The sequence below is a fragment of the Lates calcarifer genome, linkage group LG9 (assembly GCF_001640805.2).
Source record: "Lates calcarifer isolate ASB-BC8 linkage group LG9, TLL_Latcal_v3, whole genome shotgun sequence".
In the NCBI taxonomy this organism is placed as follows: Eukaryota; Metazoa; Chordata; class Actinopteri; family Centropomidae; genus Lates; species Lates calcarifer.
The window spans coordinates 14,843,159-14,868,842 of NC_066841.1; the positions used below are offsets into that span (position 1 = coordinate 14,843,159).

General features: G+C 40.9%; 1 protein-coding gene across 1 annotated transcript; it reads left to right on the plus strand.

Moving 5' to 3' along the window:
* Positions 1-7,568: 7,568 nt before the first annotated feature.
* Positions 7,569-24,489, plus strand: thbs4b (thrombospondin 4b). The gene is given in 23 exon segments (XM_018662532.2): positions 7,569-7,927; positions 11,126-11,323; positions 12,178-12,428; positions 12,545-12,647; positions 12,812-12,894; positions 13,010-13,060; positions 13,205-13,357; positions 14,836-14,973; positions 16,520-16,597; positions 16,702-16,827; positions 16,829-16,855; positions 16,958-17,062; positions 17,156-17,263; positions 18,358-18,517; positions 19,453-19,571; positions 19,732-19,784; positions 19,879-20,072; positions 20,923-21,101; positions 21,717-21,765; positions 21,879-22,075; positions 22,222-22,394; positions 22,792-22,931; positions 23,614-24,489. Coding segments are annotated over 23 exon segments (2,823 nt in total). The 5' UTR covers positions 7,569-7,848; the 3' UTR covers positions 23,673-24,489.
* The last annotated feature ends 1,195 nt before the right edge of the window (positions 24,490-25,684 follow it).

Consider the following 25,684-nt stretch of genomic DNA (forward strand, 5'->3'; position numbering starts at 1 on the left):
TGTGCCTCTTGGGTCTTTTATTCTTCTCCTCCACTCTCATCCTGGCAGTGTTTGTCGTGCACATGTTCATCTCATTTAATAAATGCGGGGAAAGTGAAGCGTTTTCAGCCAGCGAAGCACAAAGATTTGCTGAAGTAAGCTCGGGCCAGTAATTTATACTTTAACTGTATAATATAAATCTTCAGTTTTGGGCTTCGGTTGTCTGGAGATTGTTTGTAGGTAATCACAGACAACAAAAAGAAAAGATTTTTACAACCTACTGTGTTGTTAACACCCTGCAAATGAACCACAGCATCTGTTTAAAATTTATTCCCTTTTCCATATGAGGTAAATCACTGCAAATCACTCTCATGATTTATCCTGATAAGGTCTCTGGTGTGTATTTCACTGGTGTTTTTTTTATACCCAGCCTCCACCAGTGATGACTCTTCCTCTTGTCTTAACTGAGCTCTTGCAGAAATGTTATGACATCACAGCAGCCTGTCTCTTTCCATCTGTCTTTGTCGTTCCTTACCTCACATAAGTCTTCCTTTTCTCCTTTTTTTTAACAAGCTGCTGCTTTGACCAGTCACGGATTTGACATTTTATTGCTTTCCCATAAACCAGAGACCCGTTTCCTCTTAACATCTCATGAAAATAGTTGGCTTGGATTTTGAACGGAGGGCCTGAGAAGTGCGCTGAGACTTTTGCTGCGCTGCTTTAGACGTAAAAAAAAAAAAAAAAAAAAAAAAAAAGTGCCCATTTGTTGTCCAGCCTGACCAAACCCAATGAGTTTATCAGCCATTAGCAGAGTGTTTGATGTGAGGGGCCCTGCTGAGCTTGTTAAGCTACTTCTAGACACACCGAGCTGACGGTGCAACAACAAGCCTGCCTTGGCAGAGCACAAAAGCACCTGGTTTCCATTCACAGACGTCCACACGTAATGCATCCACATGCACACATGCAGTCTATGGCTTGTACACGTTTTGGCATCACTTTTGTCGGTAGATGAAACATAACACAGGCTCAGGAAATGTCCATTCATCATCCTTGACTTACATGAATATATTTATGTTTTTCACTGCTGTAATTAAAGTTTCAGTGAAATGACTGAATTCAGACCTATCACAGATTCTGTCTTGTTTTTGCACTTTGTGCCAATATTTTAGTGACAATAACACCGTCCTCAACAAAATTTAGAGGAGAAAATGAAGGTGAACAATGACATAATTATACACATTTTCCAGTTTGAACATCCATCATGGTTTACAGATCTTCTTCCTCATTTTTCAGATCAATTCTAATTTCGTCCACAAAACTGACAAAAAATATTCATTGACTACATTTCTTCAAGTCAAAAAAACAAGACTAAAACCAAACAAAATGTAACTTTTTAAAACAAACACTATGACGGGATACAATTATATCCAACAAACACTTAACAATAATGAGACAGATGAATGGAAAAATATGCTAATTACAGTGTCAGTGCAGTCTCAGTCATCGACCTTCATTTGCCTTCAGAATCACACAACAACCTCCTGATTGTTCTCTTCCATGCAAAATATCTCTTATTCATAAGTGGATTTAACTGCTTGAAGTGTTCGCTAATAAAGCATCATTCAGAAGCATTCAATAAGTTTATGCCTCCACCATTAATGGTAGTAAACATTAAACTGTTTAGTGCCTGGTTTTGCCCAGTCAGATGTTACCATGATCAATTGAAAAGATTCTTTAACAGTCAGTTATCCTGTAAGACATGAGTTTTGGCTGTAGATTATCCCTGATTCAACCCTCCCTCCCACAACCATTTTTCCTCAGCTTGGGGCAAACAGGCAGTCACAGGTGGGACAGGCCATTGTAAATCACCATGCTCTCACACAGTTTTATCTCCTGCTGCTGTGAATTTTAGTGTTCTTCATAGCAGGGGACTGTATGAAGATCTGTCGACCCTGTAATATCCTCTCTGAAACAGGGACAATTACTTCAGTGAACAGCCTTAAATGCCATATGTGATTTTCCACAGACCTTTCAGATACATGTGGAATGGGGTGATAAGCACGAGACTGGGCATTTGGTGTTGCGCAAGAAAATATAAATCCTGTCCTCATGCCTCATCCCTTGTAACTGTTGAAGGTGGAGGAGAATGAGACCGAAGACACTATGTGGAAGAAATCTGTTCATTTCCTTTAACTGAACTTTAGAGATCGGACATCTGTCTCTCTGGGAAATGCATTATCTCCCTGCTACTATAGTACTAGACAGGAAATAGAGAGTCCAGTTTCAAAGAGTTTGGATGTAACAAAGGAATTCAGTTAAACTGGCATGGCGTGTCTGTGCCTTAACATTCAAACAAGGTCACTTATTTGAGCCTCCATCTCAAGTAACTTCACTTTACCACATGTGGCCCACTTCCCCCTCGTGAGCCACTTATTATGAGGAACAGTAGGTTATAATTTCCCATAACAGAATGACATACTCCCACTCAAAAATGAGACGTGTGATCGTGTACAGCTTACCAAACCAGCAGACTCCTACGCAAGAGTGAAAAACTTTTTTGTTCACATCCTGTGGGTTTTCAGATCACTGGTATTTTAGATTTGCTTCAATAAATACAGAATTAATGTTTGCAGGGGGAAGATCACTCTGTCTCTTCAGATGTGATTTGACGTTCACTATGCACAACGAACCCTCTGCCGGAAATATTTTCAGGCAGAGATTATTGCATTTTTCATATTCTCTGTCACCGTTGAGAGTGCACCAGCAATTTGACTAATTAGCCTCATATCTGACAAGGTAGGGAGTTAAGACAGGAGGAATGAAAGAAGTTCCTGTGTGTACAAGAGTGGTGAGGGTTTTTTTTTTCCTCTTGTCATGTACCCAAGCACATGCATGTCATCTTGTATCTGCTGTGCCAGATTACACACCAGGAAGGGGCAATAATTGCCTCCATGTGCTGTCTTTCCTCTCCTCCTCTTATGTACGCTCTTCTTTCTTCTTCGTAGTGCAGTCAATCACATTAGTTGAGTCTGCCGCAGATGTGGATGCGAACTGTACTGTGTCTGAACAAATGACCCAGTGTGCTTCTTACTCTATGTGTGGTTTCCTACAGTATGGTGGACCTCTCTAGCCCAGACATGCTTGGTCTTAATGTGCCTGAAGTATGAAGGATTAATGAGAGCACCTGGGATAGGGCTCAGTGGAGCACAATGCAGCGCTGTTCATACTGTGTAAACAAGCTGCTCAGCATTGTGCAGGTGAGATTTGTCCTCACAACCCGAAGCAATTGTTTGATTCATGTTTTGCTGCAAAAGAATCCTCTATGAATATGTTGCGCACAAGTAAAATAGGATATATTTCTGATATTTTAGATGAGTGTGTGTGTAGGTTTCTAATAGATGCAGAGGAGAAGAAATAGAAATAGCTTCCCCCTCCCCCTACACCTTTCTGAAGATAGAAATTGGGGGAGCAAACAAATTCAGTGTCTTTCCCACAATCTGACATTCATACCAACTTCACGCTGTGATTGGCCAGCTGTGGCTGAGGTGAGAAAAGAGCCAGGGTTTGAAATTCTCTCTCAAGCTCTGTTTTTTCACTCTGCAAACCTACTGAGAATGTGCAACGTTATCCCCATATTTAACGATCAACCCTCGCATGACGGCCAGCTTTTCACTCTGCCTATAAACACATTTGATTTCTGAGATGGTCAGACAGCACCTAGCACGAAACACATCTAAGGGCCTGCAGCCATGCTAGCAGCTCTGGCAGGCTAAAACTGGACATAGTGGTCTTTGAGCTAAATGCTAACGTGCTGATGTTTAGAGGGTAATGTTTGCCATGTTCACCATCTTTGTTTAGTGTTTTAACATGACTAACATTTGCTCAGGCTGATGGGAAATTAGTTCTGCAGGTATCTTATGTTGGAATAGTTGAGATTTTGGCCTGATGATAAAACTAGATGAGAAGTTAAGTAATCAAAGTCTCTCTCTCAGAGGACCATGAATGTCTGAAATGTAGTGCCATGGTGGCGTTAGAGGAATAATTAGGGCAACATTAAAGTTATAAGTATTCACCCACTGTGGACCATGATTGTATAAAGTGTTGACAGTCCATCCAATAGTTGTTGGAATTCTTCAGTGGACCAGTGCGTTGGCTTGAAATTCTCTAGAGCCATGTTGCTAGTGTGGCTATAAAAAGTAAAAGGAAAGAGAGAAAGGTCAGAAAATGGGAAAAAAAAGGTTGCACTGGGGGGCGTTTGTGAGAAAAACAGAGAGAGAAATTTATAGAGCTGCATGACCAACTTGGTGTCATGTATCTACAATGATGATATACAGCGGTCTCCGTCTGCAGGATGAGGTGTGTAGGTGTAGATGAGACGTGCATTGAGATGAAGTGAGTGTGAACGTATCCAGCTGGTGTGACTGACTGAAGGAGCAGCTGGATAGTGTGAGATGGTCTGAGAGTGAACTCACAGTTCACACATGGCAAAACCATCAGTCACAACCTTTTACTGGCGGCTTTGCGGGAGGCTTTCATTATATACACTTGCATAATACTGAGAAAATTTAGTGAGATGCTGAAACCACATTGTTGTTTTAGAAACAATATGATCTCCCATTGCAGTGAGGCTACTCGAAGAACACCTTTGTGCACCTATCATCAATCGTCTAGCGTAATAGCCATGTTTTTCCAAGAAGGGCGTTCAGGTTCATGTTACTGTGTCCACAACTGAGACAATTTTGAGTGATTTTACAGAGAAATATGAGGGCAGGCGATTTGGTCAGGTAAATGGAATTGAAAAGCAACAGCATTGGTTTTATATGTTTCCTGTAATTTTCCAAAGTTGGTTTCTAAGGATTACAAAAATCCTGTTTTTTGTTTTTTTTAAATACACAACCCAGACTAATAGTTAAACCAACATTCAGCTCAAAACAATATGTTTGCATCAGCTTTGGTCTTAATATCTCTAGGCCAGGAGACTAAATGAGCAGTGCCTCATTCCTACAAAGTTTCTGTTCCAAATTAGCACAGAATACATTTTCTGATTTATTTTGGATCTATAACATTTAATGTATAATTTGTATTCATACCCTCTACGCCGTGTTAGACGATTCCAGGAAAGTCGACAGCTTTATCCACCATGACATACCAATTTGGCTCACGAGTTTGCAGTCTAAATATGCTGCAGGATGTGGGTCCATTTATTAAGCCTCTGCCTTGGGTTCAGAGTTACAGTCTGTCTAATACCAGAAATTCAGGCAATTTAATGCTGTAATTTCGGGTTTGGAGTGAGTCCCCTCTACCAGGCTGGGTTGAGGCTTTGATAGATGCTGCAGATTTAATGAGGTGTTGGATCAGACCTCTCTGACTTACTGACTGGCTGCTGTTACATAACTTCATCAGGTAAGACAGTGCAGAGCTTGTAAGACACTGCGTCCCACGGTGTAATGAGCACTTAAGCACTCAGCACAGGGGCAAACAGACTTATGGTCACCTCCAGCTGTGGTTTGCCATGTTGTAAAAGTTTGTGTCCATTCCTCAAACATTAGGGCACTGATGTAAGTCGTTTTATGAAAGAACTTCTTGTGAAGAGGAACCTTTACCGTATGTGGTGAATTTAATTATTATTTTTCTTTAATCCTGTATTACCATTATTCCTTTGACATAGTTTTCCCACACAGTCATTATCAGGAAATCCTTTTTAGTTATGCCAGAAGATTTCACATAGATGAGAAAAATGATGATTTATGAGTACCATCTGTGTGTGCCAAGAGACTTAGTAAGAGTAATACTATTATATGTAGTCCTTAAAGAAGTCACACAAACATATCTTCACAGCATATCACTGACAAATAAATCCAGTAAGCTCCATAAATGATCTTTCAATAATCTACCAGATCTACCAGAGGACGAATAACAAAGACCATGATGCAGAAAATGTGTTTATAATCAATTCACAAAAAAAGCTAAACATTTTTAAGAATGGATTTCCTCTCTGGGTGGATTTGATGAGAATAAACACCATTAATAAAACATTTGTAGGTCATGCATGTTTCTCCTTTTTTTTTTCCAAGCTTGGATTACAGTAAGACATTTTCCTTTGTTTTGCTCTTAATGCACCACATGCTTCCTATTATGTACCTTTAATCATTCTCGTTTCTGACCGGTATTGCTTTGTTTTCTTTTTCGGTTCAAAGGTTTTGAAAAAATGCTAATTGTCAGACCTCCCCTTAGAGCACAAACAGCCCTTACTGTCTTTTCATGCAGTATAACGCCACTTTTTCAGGTCAGTCATGTATTACTCATTGGTAACACAGTACATTTTGTTGTCATTGTGGTAACAGCAATACTATAATCTTAGGTGTCTGCTACCAGCTAACCATAAAAAGAGTTACGAGTGCAAGTATCAAGAGTCTCTGGATTCGGTTGTATCAGTATCATGAATAAAAATAGTCAGGAGATGGTGTCAGACACATTTGGGGTTTGGTTTTATCTCCAAGCCAGCTGCAACGTTCACTGTCTGACCTCATCAACCGCACCATGATGTGACTCAGCCCAGGTCCTCCAGCAGGCTGATGTGGTCTGCCGAGCTCCTGGCCACAGCTGCCGACCATGCATGGAGGTCTGTGGGGCTTTCTGCGATCCAGAACCCAAAACGCCTGTAAAGGATCATTGTGAAAACCAATCAGAGGGCAGATAAAACTCTGGGTGTCCTGTTGCTAACTGGATGGGGTCCATATCAGTGCACAACAAAAGCCCAGAGCAGCAGTATACAGACTAACCACAAGGAACACCTGTGGTAGACGTATGGAAACTATGACTCATTTGTTGCTGTTGTTGCTATAGACACTTGTGTTTGCCCTTTTACTCTAAGTGGGAACATCATCTTGTAGCCACTGAGACTTTTTGGAATTACTGAGGGATTCAGACATGAGTGCTTTTTTGTGCTCGATGGTAGTTGCTCACCCACAGAATAAGGCTCGCTTGGCTCAAAAAATAAGATGCAGCAGGCAAAGAAAGAAGGAAAAACAAACATCATTAAAGACCTGAACGACCTCATCCCTGCCAAATGTGGTAAGTCGCATGGTGCCAGACATGCTGACGACCTGGAGGCCGTGTGAGCCAGCAGCCTGTCTGAAGCTCTGCTGGCCGGTTAACACGGCTTGTTAAGGCGTGGGCTCATTTCCTGACTTTGCCGGGGGATGGAGGGAGGAAGCAAGGGCATATGGGAAAGGTGTCACATCTGATCCCTGGAAGGAAAGTGCAAGAGCCTCGTTGCATCTCAGACAGAGTGTGAAAAAAAAAAAACTAGAAGTCTAATTGCTGGAGGTGGGAAACACATTTTCAGAAACTGACCCCAAGCATGAACTCAAGAGTCTAAAAATATTCCAGTTTGGAGTGAAACATGATTTCAGTGGCCAAAAATGGGTTCCTAGGGTGGACTAGAAACTGGTCATGTACAGTAAATTTGTGTAAGAGCCCGTGGGAATTGGTAGCAGCCAGTAGGAGCCAATGCAATACAGTTTCCCCAGGTCACTCCTTCTCTGCATGGGGCCGTCTGAGGAAGGTTTTAAAAGCAGGTTCTGGCCCTGTTGCTCCTCCCTCAGTAAGACTCCTACAATCCTCTCTTCACATTTTCACACACTAATTCCAATACACACACACTCATACACTCACACACACAAAAACTGTCAGCAGCTTCTATTAGGCTTAACATGACAGTCTTGATTTAGTTCTGATTCAAAAAAGAGGCAAGGACACAAACGCACCACTCACAGCAGACCAGACATACGGGAAACTGCCACTGTGTCACGTAGAAATAAGCCACTGGAGGGAAACTGCTGATCTGGGACCAGTTGGAAGGACAAAATGGGTGTGTGGACAGCCCTGATTCTGGCCTCACAGCTGCTATTAAAACTGTGCTTACACGTGGAAGCCCAGGCTTTAGGTAAGTGTTATTTGAAGTGTTTTAATTTGCTTTTCATATAAATTATTTAAATGTCATCACAAGTTTCATGAGATACATCTGATTGTTTGGCAATAACTGATTGCAGCTGCTGGGGATGACAAAAATTCAAGACATGAAAATCATCTTTTTGGCTCTATTGTTGTTTAATTTTAATACACAAATATACACAAAAAAGATGTTTTTGATTTTAATTGAATGCTGCATTTTTCTAACATCCTGCCTGTGATGAAATCCTCCATTTTCATTATCTGTCAAAGAAGATTTAATGGCTCCACCACTGGGTTTTTTTTAACACAATATGTATGAGTTCAATGCATAATGGATAAAGCAGAGACTGTGAAAGAGAATATCACACGCAGACCCAAAGAACACAAAGGATTAGACACTGGTGTGTGATAGTCACTGCGGTACGAATAAAATGCTAAATATCCCTGTCAGTGGTAAAAGGGTCGAATAAATTTTTGTGTTTGTGACAGGAGGTAGGAGAAGATAAAGAGCAGAAGTAGACAGAGTTTTAAACCCACCATCCTCCTGCTGAAGTAAAGTCACCCTGCTTTTCATATCTATCCAGCTGGATCTGCTTGATTACTTCAGCTCAGGAGGTTCAGCTTTCTGGCTCGTATTAATTCAAACAAAGTCCCGGCTAGGTCACACACATGGGAATAATCAGAGATGATCTGGGCGCAATATTGAACTTCAAGTCACACATACACACAGACTCTCCTCTCTCTCTCTCTCTCTCTCTCTCACTCTCTCTCTCTCCCTCTCTGACACACACTCACAAATTACACACAAGTTTTGTTCAAGGTCGCACACAAACTGGAGCTGCAGCCGACGTGTGGAAATATTGGTGTTTATAGTTTATCAGCTCCTTTCAAATCACCCCCACTTGATTGATGGCACGCCTTTCATGCACTCATTAATCCCTACAATCTTTCTGGCGATAGCTGCCTGATGTTTTGTATAAAACAAGTGCAGATTAATGGAGTTCATCATCTATCATTTCCCTTGCAAATGGCTTATTGTCTGCATGACTGGAATTCACTGTGTTTAAAAGCAGCGAGACCAATTTAAAGCTGCAGTAAGTAAGATTTAAGTAGCACAAAACAGCCATTCTATCTCTGTAAAGGGTTATTGGGGTTATTGATCAATATTAATGTCTGAAGGATGACTTCACAGAGAGTTGAGATTACTGGAATTTGAAACTCACTTTCTACTGTAGGCATAAAGGCTCCCAGCTCAGGAACAAAGTGTATGTTTAAAGCTGCTATAGTTGATAATTTTGTAATAACTATGTATCAAATAACAATGTGAAAACAATGTGGCAAAGTGAAAAGGATGTAGTAATGAACCTAAAGTGAATTATCACCTGAATCTACAGCTCTATAGTGAGTTCCTTCTCAATGTTTAGCCGAGCGGGCCACAACTTTACTGTTCTGGTTCACTCTCACAGCTCTCACAGTGCTGTTTTTGGCCACAGCAGGCAGCTGTTTTCAAAGAAAAGGCTGTGAAATCCACTGTAAACTAGCTGCAGCAGTAGCTGTAGCTGGTGAGCATAATGGAGCGTTAGCTGCTAATGAGCCAGAAGAAGTAAGCTAAAAGAGAGCTAATACTGGACTTCAATTCATCAGGTGGCTAGAACCATGACTCAAAAAATGCAACTGAGGGCACAAATGGATCTCTGCACCCATTAGCTAGGTTAGTTGTGGCTATTGTGAAAATGTGACTTCACTGTTTATGTTAACCACCCGCTAATGTTGATTATATAATTCCGTCATCACCGGTAGTGGGTGACTAACTATTTCTAAACACGAATCTACAATAAATCACAGCTTTCCACATACAAACCCTCAAGTGTGAAGCATTTGTTAACACGAAGATGAAGAATGCCGGCCATTTCTAGACTTTATAGTAATCTGTAACTGTGACAGATTTATACGCTGGTGTTAAGGAGAGGGCAAGACACTAGATTACTTTATGGCTTTCAGCAGAGCTAGTTTTATGAAGCCTGAAATCGGAGGTTAATCAAGGGGTGAAATGAAGCACTCTCTCAGGATCTCTGGTGTAAGACAACCCTGACCCCCACAAAGCCTCTGCCCAGAAGACTTATGAGCAGAGGGACTGTGTGTTTCATGTGCAAGTGTGTGTTACTCTAAAAATGTGAAGCGCGCATCAAGTTTCATTTGTTCTCCTGTTGTTTTGCTCACTTTTGGATTTTTGTCAATTTAATGGAGCAACAAGGCACATTGAATGAAACATCTGTCTGTCTGTGCAACACTCATCAGGTGAACTCGGCCAGTCGTGATTACAAAATGTAAAAATGACTTTTGGTGGCAGAGATGTTGACATCACCATGTGAGCAGGCATGTTCGGGGTGGCTTAGTCACATTTTTACCACACACATTTTTAAAACCCCCGTGTCGTGCTGAAATACGCCATGTGCTGAATGAAACACACAGGGGACCACGGGCAGAGGAGAGAGATAAAAGAAAGAAGAGGAGATCTCATCTGGGGATCATGCTTCACAATCTTGGCTGACAGCGGCCAGTCTCTGGGAGCATTTGGGAGCAATTTAGCTCCCTCGCGACAGAGGGCCTTGCAGACTGCTTTTAAGGTACTTGTGTATTCATGATGTGTGCAGATGGTGGACTAGAAATTCACCGCGCATCCTCTCATGGCCTGCCCAGCTCCCAAGTCACTTTATTAAAGGAAGCTTTTAAACACGAGAGCGAGTGTACAGCGTCTCTCACTCCCACTAAACAGCTTGTCAGTAGATATGTCTAAATTCTGCCATACCTCTGCCTGTGAGAACAAAGAATGAATTGTGGCCGAGAATGAAAGCTCACATACATGTTGTCACCCAAACACCTTTAGCGCAGACCTAACAAAAAACAGTGAAATCACCATGCATCTAACAGTCACAGTACATAGCTCAGATTTACTTAGAAATCCACCTTCTTGTGATTTCTCTGAGCCAACTCTGTCTGCCAAGTTTGTTCTGATTGACTGACACAGCGTCTCACAAGAGCAACAAACACTGGGTCAACATCATCATCTTCTTGTTGACTCAGGATGTGTTTACTCTGGGATGGGAGCTGCAGGTTGTAAATATTCATATCTCATCATCCATTACTCATGTTGCTTTATTGCTTGTCTCCTTCTCATCCCTGTCAACAGTCTATGATCTGCTCACCTCGCCTGATTGCCTGCCAGACTTGCTGCAGGGGGGTCTGGCTGAGCAAGGGGTGAATGAGGCTTTCATCCTAACCTCGTTCAAGTTGCAACCCAAGACCGGAACCACTGTGTTTGGCCTGTACAACCCAAGGGACAACAGCAAGTACTTTGAGTTCACTGTGATGGGGAAGCTTAACAGAGGTAAGGGAGCTTGAAAGAGGCTCTGGTACAGTTTAAAGCTGCACCCATCATTGTTTTTATACCATCAGTTAAATGACTGTGTGTACTGTGAAAGGGGTCAAATAGGGATGAACCTACAGAGAATTATTACAAGATCCTGTAGTTCCCTATAGCTCCTCACAGCTTCTCTCTGCTCATTGCATTGGTTTGGTTGCAGTTTGCAACTTTACTGATGTAGTTCACTCTCATCAAGCATGTTGCCGACCACAGCAGTCAGCTGTTTTTCACAGAAAAAGCTTTGATGACCAGCACTGAACAGGAGAAAGTTATATTTCTCCCAGTCCTGGGAGAGCTAAGAGTAGAGAGAACACCACATTTCACACAAAATTTTAGAGTCACCTCTCAGTATTGCACTCCTGTAAAACATCACCACACACTAGGACCTAAATAATAAACACAAAGTAGAATGATCAACAAAACAATTAAAATTTATTGGTGTCTTTTCATTTAACACTATCATCATATCAGCATTTCAGTATGTCCAATACTTTAGTTTTAAATTTCTGCAAATCTAAAGATATTTTACCTCAGATGTACTTTGTATCAGTGCTAATTAGTAAATATAATCGTGCTAACAAGCTAAACTAAGTTTTATCTGTAACACAGCATGTCATTCATTTGGCTCAAAGCACCAATGTGCCTAAGTACAGCGTCACATAGCCACTAGCACAGCTGTGGACCCTTTGTCCTGTTGTAATTTGGATGAACAACCCTTTACACTAAATGACACCTATGAACCCTTTTTCCTCTACTTCTCTCTCTTACTTCTTCTTTGCTATCACCATTCCCTCTTTTCCTGCTCTGTCCTCTCATAGCTGTGTTACGCTACCTGCGGAGTGACAAGAGGATGAGCTCGGTAACCTTCAACAACCTGGTGCTGGCAGATGGCCAACAACACCGACTGTTGTTCCACCTTAGGGGGTTGCAGCAGCAGGGGCCAGGCGGGGTGGAGCTGCATCTGGACTGCAGGCTGGTGGAGACAGTCAGGGATCTCCCTGCTGCCTTCCAGGGTTTGCCAGCAGGCTATGGTATGGTGGAGCTAAAGACCATGCAAGCCAGAGAACAGGTGACCCATCGCTTACAGTATTTCCATACAATGATGAAACTGTTTCAGTCTCAATAATGGATCTGGAGGTTTCCAAATGCCTCAACCATCCACTTTGACTTGTTTTATTCTAACAGGAGAGTTTAGACGAGCTCAAGCTGGTGGTTGGAGACTCTTTTGAGAATGTTGCTTCATTACAAGACTGCCATTTCCAACAAAGAGACTCCGTTCAAACTCTGGGTAAGATTCTTTCCATGAAAGTAAACTGTCCACAGAGAAGCCAAATGTTCCCAGGAAAACAATCACACCGGTAGGAAAACAACAGCTAGTGTTATTTGAGTGCAGGCTCAGAGAATCCCCCACCTCTGCTCCAGTCAAACAAAATAACAGTCCCTTTCTTTTAGGGGTCAACACAAAGCAGCTGTCAAATCAAATGCTGGAGTTAACGAAGGTGATAAATGAGCTGAAAGATGTCCTCATTCAGCAGGTAAATACCTTTAACAGTTCCTCTGAGGCTTCTTAATCCCTGCCACCTCACCCCTGACCTCCATGACAGCTTGCCTGACTGCATATAAACGTGTTTATGTTTCAACCTTTTGTAGGTCAAAGAGACCTCATTTCTCCGAAACACCATCTCAGAGTGTCAGGCCTGCTGGTAAGAAAACCTCCTTGAACATGTCATGTCACTCACCAGTAAATATGATGCTTAATGATTTTTTTTTTTTTTTTGGATAGTTTAACAAACAAAATGGAACTGCAGATGATAGAAGAATATGTTTTTCCTCTGTCATTTTAAAGGCCTGGGTGGAACTGAGGTGGTGAAACCAAGATGTGCCCCAGGTGTCTGTTTCCGTGATGATATGTGTATAGAGACAGTGGATGGTGTCGAGTGTCGACCCTGTCCTGACGGGTACACCGGGGACGGTTTCAACTGTGATGACGTGGACGAGGTAAGGCTCAGTGTGTGTCGCAAGAATACTTTTATTCTTGTGAGAATCAATTTGAATTTATGACCTGCAGATTAAGGACATTATTACAATGTGTGATCATCCTAATCCATCCTCGATTCTTTTATTTCTCGGGTTGAACTTCGCTACATGGTTATGATTATAGTTACTGTGAAATTAAGATGAGTAAAGTTGGCATATACTGACAAAAAAATCTTATGTGCTGAATATATATTACCTGATGACAACATAGCAGCAAGTTCATATTCTAGTTTTTGATTCAGATGAAAATCACTGTGAGCTGACAACTTGTTAAATCCACCCCTTACCTCCAGCGTAAACTGAACGGTGCCTCAGGGGCGTCCTTGAACTGCAGCATACACCTTGCATATATTTGGCATATGAGCTCCTTTTTGAGACGTACTGTCTGTGTATAAAACAGGTTTATCTTCACTGGATTTCTATCAGCTCATCTTATGTTCCATGCATAATATAGCAATAAATATGTTGATCAATTAGCTAGGAGGGAAGATGTCTGTTTCCACAATCTGATGGCAAAAAGAAGATAAATAGATTGTAATGGGAGGGTGGTTAATTTGCAAACTGCATTCAATTCCCATGAGGTAGGTGTGTGCTTGAGGCTGTTGCTTTGGTGACAAAATTTTTATATTTTCACACAGAAACTCTGCTGACGTGTAGAAAAACCAGTAAAGTGGGCCTGCAGTTAATATTAGTTATTTTTGCTTTTTTTTAAAATTATTTTTTTAGACATCTTGCCTTTATCCAAAATAATCTCAGCAGAGACGTTACAGGAAATGAGATGGGAGAGAGTGGGAATAACATTCAATATAGTACTCTGGTGCTCTGTACTTCTGTGATACTACAAACCTGGGAATCATGGCCCAGGGAGGGTTATGGTTTTCCAAATTGGGGTCTCTGAGTTCTGTGTGAGGTGACATAGTACTAAAAATGATTTGAATAATTCGGAAGCCAAATTTTCCAGGCCTCTATGAGAAATTTCACAGACTGATTTCACCAGGTTTTTGGGAGTTATACAAAGAATGCAGCAATGGGCTCATGGAACTGGCACACAGGGTCTGAAAGCACCTCACTGAAGTTAATATGATGTTTTGGGGTTTGGGGACCAAAGCCACTGGTAAAGGTAAACGTTTAGTAATACAGTGAAAGCTAAGGAATGATTGTTGCAGATGGAGGTCCTGATAAGGATAGAGGTACGTGTGTGTGTGTGTGTGTGTGAGAGAGAGAGAGAGAGAGAGAGAGAGAGAGAATGTGTGTGTGTGTGCGTTCCTGTCTGTCTTTTCGCATTTGCACTGACCTCTTTTCTAAGGAGTGGCCCCTTCAGCATTCTCTTTTTTGCATGAGCAAAAGTGTCATCAAACCTAAAAGCTTTTGGGGAGAAGTCCTGTGAGAACCACATACATTTTGCAGCTTCAACAGAGCTCATGTCCTCCTCCTTTCAGTGCCAGTTTAACCCCTGCTTCCCTGGAGTCAAGTGTGTGAACACTGCCCCGGGCTTCCGCTGTGAGGCCTGTCCACTGGGCTACAGCGGCTTGCCAGTGGAGGGTGTGGGAGTTTTGTTCGCACAGACCAACAAACAGGTAAGAGAGTGGATAAAATGTGGAGAACACAAATAGAAAAAATGAGAAAAGAATGTAAAAAAAAAGGGATGCATGCAAATTACTGCAAACATCAAAGACGCCATAAGACATCATTATATAATTGTACCACAAGAGAATACAGGGATTACAGCCCTCAAATTAGCATGTAATGATTTAGTGTAATTACTGTCTTTAGTACATATGGAATACTAACAAAATACTGTATTTACTGGTCACCTACTTAGTTGTCAGTTTATTAGGTACACCTAGATAATCTTACCCATAGTTTACCTGATAAAAAGGCAACTGTATACAAAGTATACCAGGACAAATATGCAAGTGGAGGGTAGCAACTTTGTATTTTAGAGAGAAATAAATCACATTGTCAGTATTTTTAAAATTATTATGAACCATAATTAAGTAATTATGGGGTATGATCAAATTTTTACTGAGCAACAAGACAACAAAAATGAGGATACTTGGGTTACTGTGGACATTGCAATGAAATTACAGTAGTTATGGTATAATTTACTGTATTTTAACACCTTTATATTCTTACATTAAAAAAGGTCTTACCTTTATGAAAGACCCCATTAATTCGTTTTGTGCAAATACTTGTCATTTGGAAAGTTTAACTGCTGGACATACAATGTCTCCAACTTCACTGAGAAGTCCAGTCTAAGTCTATATGCACCGGCAGGATTCAAGTTTCTGGATCACACTTTCATATTTCATATTGTACCGTCACTGGCCTCAAACTCCTTGTGATGTCACAAAATCCTGAGTGAAATTTAAAATGTATCCACAGAAAGTTTCCCTCTTCAGCAGATGAATACTAAAAAAAGTCTTCTACTCTCAAAGTCTCTTCAGCACAGTGAAGGTCAAACATTCAAATGAGGTGACAAAAAGCAAAACATATTTTTGAATAGAGGGCAACTTTGATGTATTGTACATTTTTATTGCTGCTAGGGAACAAAGCACTATGTCAAGCCTAGTTGTAGATATAAAATAGTAAGTGTATGTTTTTGAAATCATGATTTAAAAAAAAAAACTGCAGAAAAATTGTATAGTTTTTGGATGCAACATCCATCTGACAATGACTGGTGTTAAAAAAAGAACCTAGAGCAGCTTCCTGTTAGATCATCAGATAATAAACAATTATATAATAGTTTAAATAATGTGGTGGGCAATGTATCAATTCAACAAATAACATGTCAGTTTTCTGGATGTTCCTCCCAACTTTATTTTTAATGCATGCATGAGTAATCCCAATTGAAGTAATGGCTCTGCTAGTAACAGTTCAATACCATCAGAACAAAGCACTGAAAATGTGGGAGAAGCCTTATTACAGTGTAAATCTTGGGTATGTAGGCTGTAAAAATAAAGTTTTAAAGTAAGTACAATGTCGATATGGAGGCTGTAATATATACTTAATGTGTACTAGGGAATTTAAAAAGTACTTACAGCATTATTTAGTTCTAGGTCTCTAAATTGTTGTGAAAACAAACTGTTGGATGATTTCACTTGTTACATTGTCACAACTCAGGTCTGCGACGACATTGATGAATGCAAAGGACCTGACAATGGAGGCTGCACTGCAAACTCAGTCTGTCACAACTCTGTGGTAAGGCAACTGTGAGGCTCATACAAGACTATTATTTCATTTGTGTGACTTCACAAACTGCAGTTTGAAGAGACTCATATGTAGCTGACTTCATTCCTGCACAGGGCTCTTATCACTGTGGCAGCTGTAAGTCAGGTTTCACAGGAGATCAGGTTAAAGGCTGTAAGCCAGAGATCAGCTGCGGCAACAGCCTGACCAACCCCTGTGATATCAACGCCCAGTGTATTGCTAGAAAGAGATGGATCAGTCTCTTGTCAGGTAGGATTTCACGCGCACTCTTATATACTATTGTACTGTAAATAAACACAACTGCACATACTTGCTGTCTGATTTTCTGAGGAGTTTCATTTGTCTTGTCAGTGTGGAATTGGCTGGGCAGGTAACGGCTACCTGTGTGGAAAGGATACTGACATTGATGGATACCCAGATGAGAAACTCAAATGCAAGGATGCAAACTGTAGAAAGGTAACCTGAGTGCAAACTGTCAGCAAATGCAAATTGCAATGCTCTGATAGGCAGGCCTTTTTTTCATTCTCTTACTGTAACATCTCTCCACAGGATAACTGTATCTACGTTCCTAACTCTGGTCAAGAGGATGCTGACAGGGATGGCCAGGGAGACGCATGTGATGACGATGCCGATGGTGATGGTATTCCAAATGAACAGGTTGGTGGAAATATTTTAACATGTAAGTACACACGGGCTGCAACTAATTTTTTTTTTTTTTATAAACTGATGAATTGTTTGGTCTATAAAAGGTCAGAAAACTGGGGGAAATGTTGCCCTAAACCCAAGGTAAGATCTACAAAATGCTTGTTTTGTCTGACTCAAAGATATTCAGTTGAGAATTATATTAGACAACATGTAAAGGAGCACACTGGTACAAGTGAGAAGCTGGAACCAGAAAGTGATGGGTATTTTTGCTAGACTTACAGGAAATAGTTAACTGTTAGCATTAACAAGTGTTTAATTATCAGTCTAGAAGAAAATTTGCAATTCATCAAATGTAATTCCTTTTCTAATCAAGAGCTGTCTACAACGATGGAAAGCAACTGCAATATTTTGCTTCTAGATCTATCACTTCTTTTCTTCTACTAAAGTTACAGCTAGCACTAGCCCAGCTGGACCGTCTCATCACTTTCCAATAGCAAATCACTGTGACATCTAGACTGTCCCGAAGAAGTAGTGCTGCTCAGAGGGTGTATTCTAACCTCTTGTATTGTAAATACAACAATGGCTACAGCTCTTGGCAAGTGATCATCACCACTGCCCATTGCCAGCAAGAGACAAAACTTACAAATAGCCCCTTTAAGCAAACAAGATGTATGGTGTTAATTAGTGAGCATTAGAGAGTGCTGATAGGTGCAGACAGAGGACAGAGGAAGCCTGTTTCCACCTGTTTCCAGTTTTTAAGTGATTCTGAGCTAATTGGCTGCCAGCAGTAGCTAACATTTATTGTACAGACATGAGATCAATCTTCTCCTCTCACTCTCAGTAAAATGCTGTACTAGACCTTTAAACTTTAAACAATATAATGATCATTAAAACCATTTTCTTTTGATCATCTTAATTGTTTCAGCTCTAATACAGACAAAGGCATAGACCTCACACCACTCATCACCATCTCATGTGCAAGTGAAACCCCTTTTTTCCAGGACACACATTTGCATAGATGACACAAAAATGTATGGTGACACAAATGCACTCACACAAACACACATGCTGTGAGTGAGACTATTGTGTGTTTCGGTGTATCTCAGGACAACTGCTGGCTAAAGCCCAACGTGGACCAGAGGAACAGTGATAAGGACAGTCACGGCGATGCCTGTGACAACTGTCGCATGGTGGAGAACCCTGACCAGAGGGACACAGACGGTGACGGCAAAGGGGACGCCTGTGATGACGACATGGATGGAGATGGTATGGAGAGAAATTGCATCACTAACACTGACGCTCATGTTATATAACCAACATCACTGAAGGCACTCACACAGTTGTGACTTATAACTCTGTTCTCTCCTTCACATTTGCACCATGCTCCGTGCTGAAATTACACAGGAATCACATTCATGTTGACAGATTTTACAGTAAATGACACATCTCTCTAAATCATGTTGTAGAAATATATCACTGTGTGGTGGTATGGATGATTTTATAAGCCACCTGTGCTATGAGAAACAGCACTGCCCAAAAAAAAAAGTCAAAGCCAGACCCTGGAGCGAACACAAGCTTTGATCATTCACCAGTATGATTACACCTCAAAAACACCCACAGGAGAGAAGATAGTTTTTCCTCTATCGCTGCTGCTTGACCTTTATGCATTTGTGGCGCTGCTGCTGCCTCCCTGCGATGAATAAAAAACAGCTTCTGAACACAAACTAGTATTCACCTACATAGCAAATGCAACAGTGCAACCTAGTGGTGAAATAGCAAATGACATGCTGTGAAATGAATCAGTGGTGTGGATATAATGTCTAGATTTTTCCATGTGTTCCCCAATCAAGTATAAATTTATTCAAGTGTTTGACACTTTTGGTGGAATTATAACAGTAAAAACTGATGCATATTAATATTCTGTCAAGCCAACTAGTCACTTTGTTATCACAAAAATCCTATATCCCTTAGAGAGACCCAAAGTCCAGAATAAGAGACAATGCAAACAACTTAAATTCTGCTATAGTGAAAAGTGTCTATACTGAAAAAATAGGGTAGCTGCTGTGCAATCTGTGCAATCTCTGAATATACTGTAGTATAATTATACATGACAGCAATCCTTATCCTTTGCTGTGGGAGACAGAAGTGGCTTGACTGCTAAATGACACTAACTGTCCTGTCTGCCTGTAATTGGTGATCAGGTCTGAAGAACTTCCTGGACAACTGCCAGCGTGTTCAGAACAGGGACCAGTCAGACCGGGACGGAGACGGCGTGGGAGACGCCTGCGACAGCTGTCCTGACATCCCCAACCCGAACCAGGTCAGAGACAGACAGACAGACAGACAGACAGACAGACAGACAGACAGATAGATAGATAGATAGATAGATAGATAGATAGATAGATAGATAGATAGATAGATAGATAGATAGATAAATGGATGGATGTTGTTTTTTTGTGAACTCTCTGCTCTTGTTTCAGTCTGATGTTGATAATGACCTGGTTGGAGACTCCTGCGACACAAACCAAGACAGGTACTAACACTGTCACAGTCTCTATGTTGATCTCTCTTTTTTGTAGTATAACAGCTTTTACTCACGTCATGTGATCATGTCACTTCCCCTGTAGTGATGGCGACGGTCACCAGGATACCAAGGATAATTGCCCATTCGTGATCAATAGCTCCCAGCTGGACACTGACAAAGATGGACTGGGTGACGAGTGTGATGATGACGATGACAACGATGGGATCCCGGACATTATACCACCGGGACCGGACAACTGTCGGCTGGTACCAAACCCTGACCAGACTGATGACAACAGTGAGTCTCAAATACACAACGGGTTCCCACACCTCATAGTGAAAACAGTTTATAGAGATCAAACTAAAGCAACCCTGGGCAGATTAAGTGGCAATTTGGTTGGGTAAAAGCACATTTTTTTTTGCAAAAGCCCCCATTAAGCAATTTTGTGACATACTTACTTGAGTAAAAACGGGCTGTGAGGTCAATGGGAGCAGAGTGCCAATTGAAATCAAGTGTTGTAGGGCAGTTTTTGTTGATAGTGATGTCGAGTATAGAGACCTTCAGAGTGCTTTAAAGGAGTTGTATAATCAGCCATGTCCTAAGGATGTATCACTCAATCTGTGCCTCTGTAAACATGATGAAGAAATTGTTACAAACACAGCAGATTGGAATAACACTGCCTAATGTGCTAGAGAGACTACGTCAAAGCATTTTTTACCAGGGCAAATGCAGCATAGCAATTTCTAATTCTGAACACACACTCACAGCAGGGTGCAGACTAGAGTGAGCCTCAGTGCAATTTCATCAAAATTAAACAAAAGCAACAAACAGTACAGCCTTGGCTTTCTGCTAAAATGTGAATATTCCTTTAAGAAAAGACATCATCTGGCCTTCAGGAGGATATTTGGGATGTTTTATATTCAGGACTTGCACCTCTGCAGCTTCTGAACAAGGACATCAAGTTCCTTTGGAGCAGGCCTCTTTGACATTTTTGGTGAAGGCGGTCTGAAATCTCTTCATTTGTGACAAGGTGGAAAAGGCACTGGCTTTAAAGGGAATGAAAGGAGCTGGTCACTTAACAAGAGCCTGCACTTAATTGTCTCCTTTACTTCAGAGCGAGTTTTAATGTCCCTGTCTTGTCTCTCAGATGATGGAGTTGGAGACATCTGTGAGTCTGACTTTGACCAGGACAAAGTGATTGACAGGATTGACAACTGTCCTGAGAATGCCGAAGTTACCTTGACTGACTTCAGGGCCTATCAGACAGTGGTGCTGGACCCTGAGGGTGACGCTCAGATTGACCCCAACTGGGTTGTCTTAAACCAGGTGAGATTACTTAGTACTGACACTTTCTTTGCTGTGAGTTAAAGTGCCAAGTTAGCTACAAAGCTAAAGTAGCTGCCCTGCATGTGACTTCATTATCTGGTTCACTCTCACCACTCTTACTGTGTCATTTCTGGCCACATCCAGCAGCTGTTTTTTAACAAAAAGCTTCAGATACCCACTGTACACTACCTGCTCTGCACAAAACAGCAGACGGACACTGTTAGTGACTAGCTGGTGAGCATAATGGAGAATGTAGCAGCTAAAGAGACAAACACTAAAAACAGAGCTAAAAGAAAGTGAATGCTGGACTTCCAAGCGCCAGGTAGTCAGAAAGAAGCTCCAAATTTATGATAATGTTGTTACATAACTGACGGATGTGTAAATAAGTAACTGTTTGCTCACAGATTTGCCATCTCAACTTGATGATATGTCAGTGTTAACAACTTGGTTCCACTGCCCCCAAGTGGAAAAATCTGTTACCTCAGGTGTAATCAAAGTGCATACAAACCTCATTTTAACAGGACCCGATAAAATAACTTGCAATTTATTAGTTATGCATATAAAGGCTTGAAAGTGTCAGATTCCTTAAGAACTCCCTTTGTCTCTCTCACACAGGGAATGGAAATTGTTCAGACCATGAATAGTGATCCAGGACTTGCTGTTGGTAAGATGTCTTTCCTCTCTGTGTTGAATTTCAGTCACTAAAACACATAATGTTCCTCAAAAATATCCCCATCTGAACATACATAACATGCTAATCACTCCCTCTGTTGTCAGGTTACACGGCTTTCAGCGGAGTGGACTTTGAAGGGACATTCCATGTGAATACAGTGACTGACGATGACTACGCCGGCTTCATCTTTGGCTATCAGGACTCATCTTCCTTCTACGTAGTGATGTGGAAACAGACTGAACAGACCTACTGGCAGGCGACACCCTTCAGAGCTGTGGCAGAGCCCGGCATCCAGCTTAAGGTGAAAGTGCACGTCATGTCACAAATCTCCAGCGACAGATTCATACACATACACATGCTATTTTTATCCATATTTTCCGCATTTCTGCCTTTCTGTTGTCTGTTTGCCTCCACATCCCTCCTCACTTCTCTGTGTCTACTCATCAGGCTGTGAAGTCTAGATCAGGCCCCGGGGAGCATTTGAGAAACTCGCTGTGGCACACAGGAGACACCAACGACCAGGTGCGTCTGCTGTGGAAGGACCCGAGAAATGTAGGCTGGAAGGACAAGGTGTCCTACCGTTGGTACCTGCAGCACCGCCCACAGGTTGGATACATCAGGTAAGACAAGTAACACTCTCATATTAGTCTGTTCAACATAAGTAACATGAGCTGTTCAACATACAGCAGTAGTGTAGGACGAGGTCTGGAAAGAGAAGGACACAGCCAGACTGGGTCTGTCCAAAGGTGAGAAAATCTAACTACCAGCACCTCTGAAGTTCAGATTAACTCGTTATGTCTCGTTGGTTAAATCTGTACAGAGCCCAAGGTGTAAAAACCACAGTTTTTCAGAGAGCCAAGAAAAGTCCAAGATATAATGTGTAAATTAGCGAGCTGTAGAGCTGCTGGGAGCCAGCTGTTTACCCCTATTTGTCTTCATGTTAATCTAAGCTAATCATCTCTTGGCTGAGATTTAAAATGAATAAATAAAGAACCTCCCCTTCTGTGTTTTGTTTAGAGCACGATTTTATGAGGGAACTGAGCTGGTTGCAGACTCTGGTGTGACCATTGACACGACCATGAGAGGAGGAAGACTTGGTGTGTTCTGTTTCTCTCAAGAAAACATCATCTGGTCCAATTTGAAATACCGCTGCAATGGTAAGGAAACACTGAGATTATCTTTTTTCTGATTCAAAGCAGTTTTTTAAAACCTAGGAATGGCAGTGTTGGTTGGTCCACAACTTCAGCCCAGACTAAAACATCCCAACAACTATTTGATGAATTGTCATGAACTTTGGTTCAGACATAAATGTCCCCCTCAGGATGTATTACAATCACTTTGGTGATCATTTAACTTTTCATTTAAGTCCATTATCTGTCTTTGTCTAAAACTTTAGTTTATGACAAATTACCCACAAAACTAATGACCTTTCCATCAGCCACAGCTTCACTTTGTGTTTAGTGCTAGTTAGCATATGTTAGCATGCTAATATGGTAACCTAAGGTTGTGAACATGGTAAACATTATGCCTGCTAAACATCAGCATGTTAGCATTGCTTTTGAGTATATTAGTTTGCTGATATTAGCATTTACTTCAAAGCACCTCTAAAGTGCAGCCTCACAGAGCCACTAGCATGGCTGTAGACTCAGTAGACTTATAAATACATAATATATCTTCCTAAATGACCTCTATGACTTGTGTCTGGAAAGTGGTGCAGTATTATATTTTATCTTGTTGTTGCATAAACAAGACTGAAACTGTGAACGGAATTAGTTTGGCCTCACTTGGTTTTAGCTTTTCGAGCTTGTCTCATGATACCGAACGTTCTCGCTTCCACAGACACCATCCCTGAGGATTTCCAGGAGTTCAGCACTCAGCACGGCGCTGACTCACTCTAAAGTCAAGATAAAAATATGACACCAGATCTCCAGAGAATACTTCTGCAAGTGTGTGTGCGCATGAGTGAGTGTGTGTGTGGGAGAGTGGGAGTGTGTGTGTGGGTGTCTGTCTTTCTATCTGTGTATTGATGTGTACAGTTTCTGTGCATATATGACCGCAATCTTTGTACTGTATGTGCATATTCCTTTTTGTGTCTTCCTGTTTAATCATCTTTTAAAGACTCCAGCTGAGCTTGTTATGCCAAATATTGTAAGTTATGATGAATTTTACCAACTTTTACCGACTTTCAGTACCATCACTGCATACAGTTTTAGCACAAGAGGCCCCCAGCGGCCCCCAGATTTCCACATATTTGCTTTTTTCTTTCTTTAAGCCTTTTTCACATAATAAATTAGACATGTTCAAAATAAAGGGAACATCATTATAGAAATAATTTTTTGCTTCTACATGGTAGTTACAGGTAATATTTTAGCTCATGTCTAGTATTATAATCATGTTCACTAGTTATAGACCAGCAGAACCTGCTTTGGATCAACCTCATACTGATGTTTCCTATATTTTGATCATACTGGGGTTGTATTGTGTCAGGCTTTTTGTTTAACCATCAGCATTGTATTTTACTCTTTTGGTGGCGAACATGAACAGACCATGTTTTGTATAATTCAGATTCCAGATTCTGCCTTGTCTCACTAACTGTAGATGACTAACTTGAAGCTCAGTGCTTCCATCATTGAGCCCTTAAGATCTTGATCATTTTATATCTGTATAGTCATGAACCTGGTCAAAATAAAGGGCTGTTTAATATATTGAAACTCATTTTAGTGTTGATTGATTGAAAAGAATTTGTCTTTTTTGTCAGTTTTCTTCTGACCACTTGTAATAATCCCAAGCTTCCTTGTGAAATTGGCACACTCTTCTTTTTACTCAGAATGTGATACTCCAGAAACAAAAGCCTCTGTTTTGTTTGAGCCGGAAATACTTGTGTAATAAGAACATTCTTATCCCTGATTAGCTGCTGAGATGAATAGAGAGACTTTGGTCTTTGCTCCAGGCAGGGGTCCTCCAGAAAAGAAACAAGGAAGAAGGTTCTTTAGACTTTAATGTAGACAAGACGAGGCTCCATAACATCTTGCAGATTCCTTTATATCTGGCCTTTTTAAATAAATGATGAATGTATGCCTTCATTAGCTTAGCTAGTAAGCTCGGTAAATGTCAGATCTGTCATTTATCTTCAACTCGAAGAGGTAAGAAAAAGTCTCTTCTTATCTTCTTTATATTAGATAGTATATACATGACTCTGATAAGATAGATGCAGTGTGGCTGCATTTTGGTAAAAGTACTATTTTATCAATCAGAAATGGATGTATGTAACTAGTAAATTTAATAATAGAAAAACATTTGTTCACTGTGTATTTACTTGACTCAAATTTTTTAATTAGACCATAAATCAGAAATCAATAGTGAATGAATCAGTCATTCAAACATCTAGTAAGATTTTTGTGGCTATAATGGATTTCTACATTTTCTTATAGACTTAAATTCTGTCAAGTCTTTTCTGAGCTCAGTCTGGAGGTAGAACCCCTCTGAGAATCTATTTATCTACCGACTTATTTATTTTTCGACTGAGTGAATGTGATTAATTACCGTTTTCTGTTTTATTGAAGAACCACTGTTGAACCCAGAGTTTGGCAGACTTTAGTAAAACTTGATTTGCATAAAAGCACACAATTAGACAAGGTGCTGTCACCACTCAACAAGCCATTTTCATTCTAATGCAAAGGAATGAGCAACGACCTTGCACCTGGCACTCAAACGTTAACGTGTGTGTGTGACCACATTTGATAAACCACAGCAGAAATCTCCCAAGGGCCTTATCAAAACAGTCAAACAAAAGAAACACATCTAAATAACACAAAACAATAATCAAGGTTTGCAAAGTCACAACAAAAAGAGGGTTTGAAGATAACAGTAACATGGTCAGGAACAGTATCTGGACACACTTCTTGTTTAA